At 36.9% G+C, this 11,318-nt stretch overlaps 2 protein-coding genes across 2 annotated transcripts in view; both read left to right on the top strand.

Moving 5' to 3' along the window:
* LOC103666175 (olfactory receptor 4C46-like) overlaps positions 1-162 on the top strand; it is an 11,331-nt gene extending 11,169 nt beyond the window's left edge. Inside the window, exon 2 of the mRNA XM_040639811.1 lies at positions 145-162. Within this exon, the coding sequence (XP_040495745.1) occupies positions 145-162 (18 nt within the window). The remainder of the gene's footprint in view (positions 1-144) is intronic.
* Positions 163-9,107: 8,945 nt separating this feature from the next.
* LOC103666028 (olfactory receptor 4C46-like) lies at positions 9,108-10,175 on the top strand. Its single transcript, XM_008694060.2, has one exon. It carries the CDS (start codon positions 9,108-9,110, stop codon positions 10,035-10,037), a length of 930 nt encoding a protein of 309 aa, XP_008692282.2. The 3' UTR covers positions 10,038-10,175.
* Positions 10,176-11,318: the final 1,143 nt, after the last annotated feature.

The raw sequence follows: 11,318 nt of genomic DNA, 5'->3' as shown, positions 1-11,318 counted from the left end.
TGACAAGATTCCATTTCATTTTTAATGCTGTTCGCCATTATTTATCTGGAAAACTTTTCAATACCAATAGTTTCCTCCTGTTTAAGATTATTTTAAAATAAATATCATGTTTTCATTATTCTCACTATTTTTTTTTTCTTTAAGGGGTATTATAAAGCCTAGTGACTGAGCTAGTATATAAAAGTTGGCATGTTGACATACAAAAATTATATAGATATATATTTCAGTTGTACACATTGATTTTTGACATACATATAATGTGAAAAGATCACCACAATCTAATTAGCACATCTATCTTCTCTATATAGTTATCCGAGTGTGTGTGTGTATGTGTGTATGTAAGAAGTTTTAATTTAGATCTATCCTTTTTGCATTTTCAAGTATATATTATGGTATGGTTAACTATAGTGACTATGTTATATTAGATCTCTACAAATTATTCATTCTATTTAATGAAACCTTGCACCCTTGGGTCAACATTTCTCCATTTCCTCCAATCCCTGGACCCTGGTAACCATCAATCTACTCTCTGCTTCTGTGAATTGAACTATATCACTTCCACATGTAAGTGAGATCATGCAGCATTTTTCTTTCTGTGTCCTGCTTGTTTCACTTAACATCAAGTCCTCCAGCTCCATCTATATTATTGCAAATGGCAGAATTTTCTTCTTTTTAAAGTCTGAATACTATATATCTCACCTTTCCTAAACTGATTCATCAGTCAGGGATGAGGTTGTATCCATGCCTTGGCTACTGTTGATAATGATACAATGAACCTAGGAATGCAGATAGCCCTTCACAGTCATGATTTCAGATCCTTTGGATATATGCCCAACAGTAGGATTAATGGATGGTAGTTCTACTTTTAATTTTTTGAGGAACCTCTGCACACTTTTCCATAATGACTGTAATTTACATACCCATCAATAGTATTCATGGGACCCCTTTACTCCACATCCTAGCCAACATTTCCTATCTCTTGTCTTCTTCCTATCTCTTGACATTCTAACAGATGTCAAGTGATATCTCATTATGATTTTGACCCCTTTACTCCACATCCTAGCCAACATTTCCTATCTCTTGTCTTCTTGATAATAGTTATTCTAACAGATGTCAAGTGATATCTCATTATGATTTTGATTTGTATTTCCCTGATGATGAGTGATGTTGAGCACCTTTTGATGTACCTGTTGGCCATTTGTATGTCTTTCGAAAAATGTCTATTCAGTCCCTCTGCTTATTTTCTAATCACAGGAGATGAAGGAAATCTCCATACCATCTGCTCAATTTTCCTGGTAACCTGAAACTGCTCTAAAGCATATTTAAATATTATTTAAATACATGTTAAGAAGAAGACAAAAATTTAATAATCTATTCAATTAGCCCAGAAGAATATAGAAAAGAAATAAAATAATTTATAAAGGGGACAAAAAAGTAAACTACAATAAGAGGAAATTATTCCAATAAATTAACAATTACATTAAGTGCAAATACAGTGCACTTGAAAGACAGAGTTTGGTAGGATAGACAGAACAATCTTCAGCTAAGAAAAATAATGGACTATTGATATACATGTCAATAAGTTATGAGTTAATGCTGTGATTCAATTTATATGAAGTTATAGAACAGGCAGCACTAAAGCAGAGTGATACAAATGAGGATGGTAGTTTCACTTAAGGGAATTAACTGAAAAGGAGCATGACAGAACTTTCTGGGTTAATGAGAGCATTCTAGACCTTGAATTTGTTAATGGTTATGTGCGTATATACATTTATCAAAACTCATCAAAACATATACTTAAAAGGTCTACATTTCATTGTATGTAAAATTGATCTCAGAAAAGAATTGTATTAACAACAACAACAACAAAAACCCTTACCAATATCCCTAAATCCCCCACTTTAAAATGCCTATCAAATCTAGTGATTATTTCCAGAGAAAAAACAAACAGAACAGTGACTGTCATTAAGAATTGCATTCCCATGAGTGGAAGATGTACAAATATTTTATTGGAAATGAGTACATAATAATGACTTTGAATAGCCACCTTAGACTTCACCAAAATGAAAAACTTTTGTCCTGAAAGTTACGTCATCAACAAAGTGTAAAGCCCACCAACAGGTTGGGAGAAAATACTTGCAAATTTTATATCTGAAAAATAACTTGATTTTAGACTCTATAAAGAATTCCTACCACCTAATAATTAAGACAATAGCCCAACTTAAAAATTGGCAAAATATCTGAATAAACATATCTCTACAAAAATATACAAAAGACCAAAAGAACATGAAAAGATGTGTAACACTTTCAGGTAGTAGGAAATGCAAACCTCAGCTATAATGAGATGTCACTTTCCACCCACTAGGATTTCTAGAATCAGCAAAGACAGACAGTAACAAGTTTTAGTGAGGTGGTGGAGAAGTTGGAGTTCTCATAAATTGCTGCTGCTAATGTGAAATGGCGCAACTGCTTTGGAAAACAATGTGGCAGCTCCTCCAAAGGTTAGACATGTAATAACAATGACCTAGCAATTCTAGCCTTAGGCATCTACCCAAGGGAAATTAAATGTATGTTCACACAAAGAGTTGTACTCCAATGTTCATAGTAGCATTATTTATAATAGCTAAAATGGGGAAACAATCCGCATGTCAATCAACTAATGAGTGGGTAACAGTCATAAAATGGAATGTTATTCATCAAAAAAAAGAAAGAATACTGATACTTGCCACAATGTGGATGAAATTTATACTAAGAACATTATGTTAAATGAAGCAGGTTACAAAAGATAACATACTGTATAATTCCTTTTACATGAAATGTCAAGAAAAGGTAATTTCTAGTGAAAGAAGTTGATTATGGGGTGCCCAGGTGTCTCAGTTGGTTCAGCCTCTGACTCTTAACTTGGGCTCAGGTCATGATCTCAGGGTCCTGGGATTGAGCCCCACATCGGGCTCTGTGCTCATCAGCGATTCTCAAGATTCTCTCTCTGCTTCTGCCCCTCCCTACCCCTCATCTCCCACCCCATCCCCAGGACTCTCACGTGCCTTTGCTGTCTCTCAATCTCTAAAAAAAAAAAAAAAAAGTAGATGAGTATTTGCCTCGGACAGCTGGGGATGGTAATGGAGTGGGAAAAATGATTGCAGATGTGTATGCAATTTCTTATTAGTGTGGCAAACATGTTATTAAGTTAGATTGTGTTGATTGTTTCATAGGCTTCTATGCAAAAAAACATTAAATTATATATTTAAACAAGTGAATTATATTTATGCATATTATATCTCAATAAAGCGGTGTCAAAAGATAAATGTTAAATCAAGTGATCATTTGTGCAGAATAAAAGGCCATACATCAAACATTATTAAAAATATATTCCTTACAAACAGGCAATATATAAAAAATCTGTTAAAAGAAGGGATACCTGCATCCCAATGTCCATTACAGCAATGTCCACAACAGCCGAGCTGTGGAAGGAGCCAAAAATCCTTCAACAAATGAAAGGATAAAGATGTGGTTTATATCTATAATGGAATATTACTCAGCCATCAGAAAGGATGAATATCTACCATTCACATTGACGTGGAAAGAACTGGAGGTTATTATGCTAACTGAAATAAATCAATCAGAGAAAGACAATTGTCATATGGTTTCACTCATATATGAATATGAGAAATAGTGCATAGGATCAAAGGGGAAGGGAGGGAAAACTGAATGGGAAGAAATCAGAAAAGGAGACAACCCATGAGAGACTCTTGACTCTGGGAAACAAACTGAGGGTGTAGAAGGGGAGATGAGTAGTGGGATGGGGTAACTGCCCCATGGATATTAAGAAGGACATGTGATGTGATAAGCATTGGGTGTTATACACAACTGATGAATCATTGAACACTACATCAAAATTAATGATGAGTATACTATATGTTGGTAAATTGAATTTTAATTAAAAAAATTAAAAAATAGTGCATAACAGTGACTTGGATCTCCATTATAATTAAAATTTTATTCCTTTTATTTTTAAAAGGTGTTTATTTATTTATTTGTCAGAGAGAGAGCATGAGGGAGAGAGAGTGCACAAGCAGGGGGAGCAGCAGGCAGAGGCAGAAGCAGGCTCCGCACCAAGCAAGGAGCCTGATGCAGGACTCAGTCCCAGGACCCAGGGATCATGACCTGAGCTGAAGGCAGATGCTTCACCAACTGAGCCACCCAGGCGTCCCATAATTAAAATTTTAAATGATCAACATTATATTTGTATGTTGAGTTTGAGTCATTCATACAGAATGACTCCTAGAAATTTTATAATTGGGAAATAAATAGCATGTGGCATAAGAAAAGGCCATCTGTTTCTAATCTGCAGAATGGTGCCTTATGAACTATGCCCAGGACATCTGCTTCAGCAGCCAAGTGCAGAGCGCAATGCTGCCCTCTAAGGGCAGAGTTTCTATGTCCGCTGGAGGAGTCCATGCTGCAGGTGCTTGAGGAACATTGCACAAAGCCGGGGGAGTGGGAGAGGAAGAAGCAGGCTCCCAGCGGAGGAGCCTGATGTGGGACTCGATCCCGGAATGCCAGGATCACGCCCTGAGCCGAAGGCAGACGCTTAACGACTGCGCCACCCAGGGGCCCCCCATGAGAGACTCTTAACTATGGGAAAAAACTGAGGATTGCTGGAGGGGAGAGGGTGGGGGATGGGGTAACTGGGTGATGGACATTAAGGAGGGCATGTGATGTAATGAGCACTGGGTGTTATATAAGAATGATGAATCACTGACCTATACCTCTGAAACTAATTATATATATATATGACATATATATGAAAAAAAGACCTATACCTAGAATATATAAAGAACAGTTACAGTTTAGCAATAAGAAACCCAGGGGGTGTGCCTTGGTGGCTCAGTTGGTTAAGCGTCTGCCTTTGGCTCAGGTCACGATCCCAGAGTCCCAGGATTGAGCCCCACAACAGGCTCCCCACTCAGCGGGGAGTCTGCTTTTTCCTCTGACTCTTCCCCGTGTCATGTTCTCTCTCTTTCTCTCACTGTCTCTTGAATAAATAAATAAAATCTTTAAGAAAAAGAAACCCAGAACTACTATTTTTATATTGTACAAAGGATTGAAAGAAATATCAGAAAAAATGATACACAAATGCTGGATCATAGGGTAGTTCTATTTGTAAGTTTTTGAAGAATCTCCATACTGTTTTCTAGAGTGCCGGGCTGTACCACTTTGCATAACCCTGGAAAGTTCAAGAGCATTCCCCTTTCTCTACATCCTCGACAACAACTCTTGTATAAAAGTGTTGAATCACTATATTATACACTTGAAAGTAATATCATGCTGTATGTTAACTAACTGGAATTTAAAAGAAAAGAAAGTATATATAACCAATAATAACATGAAAAAAATGCTCTACATCATTAGTAATCTCTGAGAGCAAATTAAAACCATAATAATATATCACCATATAACTCCTTAAATGACGAAAAGGAAAATAACAATAACAAGGGACAAGAATGCGGAACTATTTCTGTTGTTAAAATTATAACTTTTGCTTCTGTTTCGATATCTCCACTAATTTAATGTTGCCTAGTATTCCTTTCTGACCAGACCATGAGTCCCAGAGTATACTAATTGGGAGACTATCAGCGTTTCTGTGCGGAACTATTTCTGTTGTTAAAATTATATGCTTCGCTTCTGTTTCGATATCTCCACTAATTTAATGTTGCCTAGTATTCCTTTCTGACCAGACCTCCCAGAGTACCCTCTGATGAACATGAAAAACAGCTTTTGCAGTCAGGGACTTTAATGCCTGCCTTTCTACTGATTTTATGCCCTCACTACTCTAGCTCTGACGCAATCAATAGCAGGTTTCCAGAAAAGTTTTAATATCGTTAAGGAGGCAGAAGATCTCTCTGGGACCTGAGTGAACAAGTTAAGTACATCACAGGTCCCCACACTGATATTGTGCCATTTTCCTATTCACATGACATTTAGCTTCCTTAGAAACCAACGTTCACAAAGAGAAAGGGGATTCTTGCACGTTTGGGCTTCAAGTACAGGGAATGCAATTCCCTATTCAAAATTGGATGTTTCTCAAACATGTCTCTTCAGTGCACTTGCTTCTAAGACAAAGCCTTTCCATCAAAGGAGATAATTAATTCCAGAGAGAGAAAGCAGCAGCTATAAGCCAAGGTCCTTGAATCTTTTTGGAAACCTCTTTAAATATGTATGCAGTGCCAGGTAAAAGTGTTGTGGGGGGTTCACATTTCCAGAGCAAGGTTCATTATGCTAGGAATGAACCTTTGGAAAGTGTTTCCTCCCCATTTCTGGCCTCTTGCCTATGGGACCAGAGCCATCTGGAGATCATTTCTCCAAAGCGTTACAAAAGAATTCACTCTGAATTCAAATCCCAGATTTTCTATGAAGAATTTTGAGGCTTTAGGCTAGAAGGAAAGTTTTAGACTATCAACACTTTCTCCATGACTGTTGATTGCTTATTGAATTACCTAAGTAGTCCATGCCTGAGTGTGTCATATCTTTCATGTTGAAAGTTTCCTATCTAAGAAGAGGTCAGTTTGAAGATGGAATTATTTCTGAAAGCCCTTACACATCATTAAGGTCATCTAAGTCTACAAGGTAAGTTTTTTATTAGCATTGAAATATCTTAAAGATTGGCCCTTTCTATATGGAGTAATCATTATGTCTCAACACCTGTCAAATATAATATTTTATCTTCACACCAATTCTCCGGTAGATATTTGGTAAAAGCCATTAACCTAATTTGGCAAATTAAAACTTTAAGGCTCATAGCGATTACACAATTTGTAGGGCCCAGCTCTCAGACAACAGGTCCTTTTTTTTTTTTTTTCATGAGACACTTCCTTTTCCATTCAAGACTAATTGTGAGCAAGAAAATCAAATGTAAATATACTACACACACACACACACGCACGAGAGAGAGAGAGAGGAAAGACATGAATATGGGTAATAAATGGCATAAATCATCAGTCATTTATTCCACACAAGACCAGGGACAGTCCAGGTTAACTGCTATGGGTAATGTGAGTCTCTGTGCTTTCTTGAGAAGTAAAATTGGAGATGAATCTTCCTGAACTTATTGCATGCTTAAATGTTTATGTGTACCTTACTCAAAATACCAATTCTTCCTATCTCCTAGGTACACGCACAGTCACAAAAACAGGTGAAAGCCCCTTGTGTACCATAGTAATGTGGTGGAGATGTTCATATAAGTTTCCTCAATCAATTCTCATAGCACCTAGAATATGGATATGATCATTCTTACTTTATAGATGATGAAACAAGGATGTAAGTTGCCAAAAATATACTTTGGATAAAGGAAGTTGCAAGTGTAAAAGGCAATGTTCCAATCTAGTCTTTCTAATGTTCAAACCAAGTACACTTAACCCCTCTGGTTGCCATTTTTAACATTGTGGAGAAAAATCTGGGGACCTATGCTTGCAAGGGGATGGGGAAGGGAGACAATGGGGCTGCATAAGAGGCCAAAGTAAGAGTTCTCCTCAATGAAAGCAGCACCACATTTTTTATTAATATTTAGGGATGCCAACGTGTGTGTGTGTGTGTGTGTGTGTGTGTGTGTGTGTGTGTGTGTTGATGAAACTGCTTCATATATACTTGCCTCCGAAATGGTATGAAAGTCATTATAATTATTATGGTCATGTCAAAAGGAGACTAGTTCAACATTGTTTATTATAACATAATAATATAGGACAATGATTAAAAAGTTGCAGGAAAAAAGGTAGCAAGTATAATTTGATCTAATGTTGGCTCTACTCTATGTTATCTGTTTGATCTTAGCCGAGATCCTTAATTCTTCTCTATGTTTGTACCCCCTACTTTGTAAAAGAAGTATAAAATACTAGTGGTAACTAACTCACAGGTTTTTAGTGAGGATTAAACAACTATCTTTCTGCAAAAACAGCATGGCAAGTAAGTTTTAGTTGGTATTATATTTATTATTATTATTATTAACATCAGTTATGCCATTGTTTCTTCATTTGTAAAATTGATAAAACAATACTAAGCACACAAGTTACTACCATGTCATGCACGTAACAATCAATCATTAAAATATATATTTATCAGCTATTATAACGTTACTGGATTTTTAATTTAAATTTATTATCTAACATATAGTACACCATAAGTTTCAGATGTAGTGTGCAATAATTCATCAGTTGCATGTGACACACAGTACTCATCACATCATTTGTCCTCCTAAATGCCCATCACCCAGTTACCCCAACCCCCCACCCACCTCCCCTACAGCAACCCTCAGCTTGTTTCCCAGAGTTAAGAGTCTCTCATGGTTTTTCTCCCTCTGTGATTTCTTCCCATTTAGTTTTCCTGGCCTGCACATATGATCTGATGCACTATTTCTTATATTCCACATATGAGTGAAACCATATGATAATTGTCTTCCTCTGGTGGCCTCATTTCACTAAGCCTAATACCCTCCAGTTCCTGGATTTTGACAAGATACACAGTCAACTTTTTTATAGTCACCCTATAGCCTTTTATTACATTTTTTTAAAGATTTTATTTATTTATTCAGCAGAGATAGAGACAGCCAGCGAGAGAGGGAACACAAGCAGGGGGAGTGGGAGAGGAAGAAGCAGGCTCATAGTAGAAGAGCCTGATGTGGGGCTCGATCCCATAACGCCGGGATCACGCCCTGAGCCGAAGGCAGACGCCTAAACGCTGTGCCACCCAGGCGCCCCCTCTTATTACATTCTTATAAGGAATATTCGGTTATAAAGCTGCAACTATGTATAGGATCTGCCACTTCATGTTGGGCTTAGTCCCCTCGGATGATGAAGAGTGCACAGATGATCTCCTGCCTGTGAGTTTACAAATTCCTAATGTCCAAACTCAACAGAAACTGCAACCATGAGATAAGTCAAATAGTCTTAATGATATACAACTTATTTTCTCTCTCAAAAATCCTCATGAAAATCCACAACTCAATAGAATCTAGGTATTTATTATTTACTAGATGAATAATCTTAATAAATTCAAGGTCACATTATTCAAAATGGATTTTTTTCAGGTAATGCAATTAATCATAAAACGAAATAATGGAAAATAGGAACAATGTAACAGAGTTTGTTCTACTGGGGCTCACAGAGAATCCAAAGATGCAGAAAATCATATTTGTTGTGTTTTTGGTCACCTACATCGTCACTGTGGTAGGAAATGTCCTCACCGTGGTCACTATCACAGCCAGCCCATTATGGGGGTCCCCCATGTACTTTTTCCTTGCCAATCTCTCCTTCATTGATGCCTGCTATTCTTCTGTTAATAATCCTAAACTGATCATAGATTCACTCTGTGAAAAGAAGACCACCACATTCAATGCATGTATGATCCAAATTTTCGGGGAACATTTTTTTGGAGGTGCTGATGTCATCCTGCTTACTGTGATGGCCTATGACCGCTATGTGGCCATCTGCAAGCCATTGCACTACATGACCATCATGAATCGGCAGGTGTGTGGGCTGCTAATGGGAGTGGTGTGGGTGGGAGGCTTTCTTCATGCAACCATACAGATCCTCTTTATCATCCCTTTACCCTTCTGTGGCCCTAACGTCATAGATCACTTTATGTGTGATCTGAACCCTTTGCTCAATCTCGCCTGCACTGACACCCACACTCTAGGGCTCTTCGTTGCTGCCAACAGTGGTTTCATCTGTGTGTTAAACTTCCTCCTCTTGATGGTCTCCTATGTGGTCATTCTGCGTTCGCTAAGGAACTACAGCTTGGAGGCGAGGCGCAAAGCCCTCTCCACCTGTGTCTCCCACATCACAGTGGTCGTCCTATTCTTTGTGCCCTGTATATTTGTGTATATGAGACCCGCAGCTACTTTGTCTATTGATAAAGCAGTTGCTGTGTTCTATACTACCATAACGCCCATGTTAAATCCTTTAATCTATACCTTGAGAAATGACCAGATGAAAAATGCCATTAAGAAATTGTGTAGTAAGAAAGCTGTTTTAGGTGACAAGTAAATGTGCCTCCACATTGATGCAACTCAGGCAGAGGTCAAAAGGACATTTTGGATGATCTTGGCAAGGAATGCCTATGAAATTAAAAAAAAAAAAAAGACTGCTGTGATTCATAGATTTGACATTGAAAAGGGCAGAAATGTGTGCAAGAAAAGGAAAAATGACCCTAATCCAGGATCAATCTTTGCATATGTGGACAATTCTCTCCAAATTGTTGCTTAGTTTTACTAGCTTCATTCATGTAAATGGATTCATAAGCTTTCATCCTAATTTAATAATTAAAAATATATTGGTATTGAGCAGCAATCTCTATAACAATCCAGAGAGGGAGGCACTGCCATTACCCCATTTTACAAGTTAGGAAACAGAAGGGGGAAGTATCAGAATAAGTACAGTGAAGAGTCATAATCAGAATCTACCTGATTTCTCAGACCATGCTCTTAAGTGCCGTGATACAGTGCCAGACAATGATGACGAAAAGATGATTATAATAGTTACCATTTATTTAATGAGGGATTGTGCCTGATACCACATATTATATATAATATATATTATCATAGATTATATGTAGCATGCATATACATGTTATATTATGATATACATATATATCACAATGATGTATAGCTATATAAAATTATATATTATTTTTACATTAATTCACTACCACAACCAAATTCTAAGGACATTTCATTAGCAACTCTGATCAATTTTATGTATCATAGTTGATGATAACAGGTCCACTGCAATATTGTGTTTTGTAACTACTTTAGGAATATAAAAACAATGGCGCACTTAACCCTTAAGGGGTAGGTGAAGAATATTATACCTTGTTTCCAAATTTCCTGTAGGCTTCAGAATCATTTTGTATTGCTCATGTCAACCATCTTATGCTGATAAGCCATTAGAAAATGTAATGCTCAAATAAAAGATATTTTAATATTATACAGGAATTTCTAGTTTTTTGTGTAATTTTTCACTCCTTAAAGTTCTTACCTGCTAACAAAAAATAGTTTCTACAAGTAGAACAATGTCTAGTCCATAATAAATATTGAAAAAAAATAAAAGTATAAAGGAAGGTGAAAAAAGTCAGTGAACTGTAGAGCAAACACAAAAACAAAAACCCAAACTGGGTGTATGGAGTTTTCTTCCTATTTTTATCTGATTCAGACTCTGAGCCTTCTAGCTGGATTTTGTCAAGAAACCACAATTTGTTTTATTTCCTGCTTAAAACGTGTGATGAGAAAGAAATTGAAACTCAGATTCTCAGTGAAGGAGCAAATACCT

The sequence above is a fragment of the Ursus maritimus genome, unplaced genomic scaffold (genome assembly GCF_017311325.1).
Source record: "Ursus maritimus isolate PB19 unplaced genomic scaffold, ASM1731132v1 scaffold_23, whole genome shotgun sequence".
Classification (NCBI taxonomy): Eukaryota; Metazoa; Chordata; class Mammalia; order Carnivora; family Ursidae; genus Ursus; species Ursus maritimus.
Note: the sequence above shows the minus strand (reverse complement) of the source record. Positions and strands in the feature narration are given on the sequence as shown.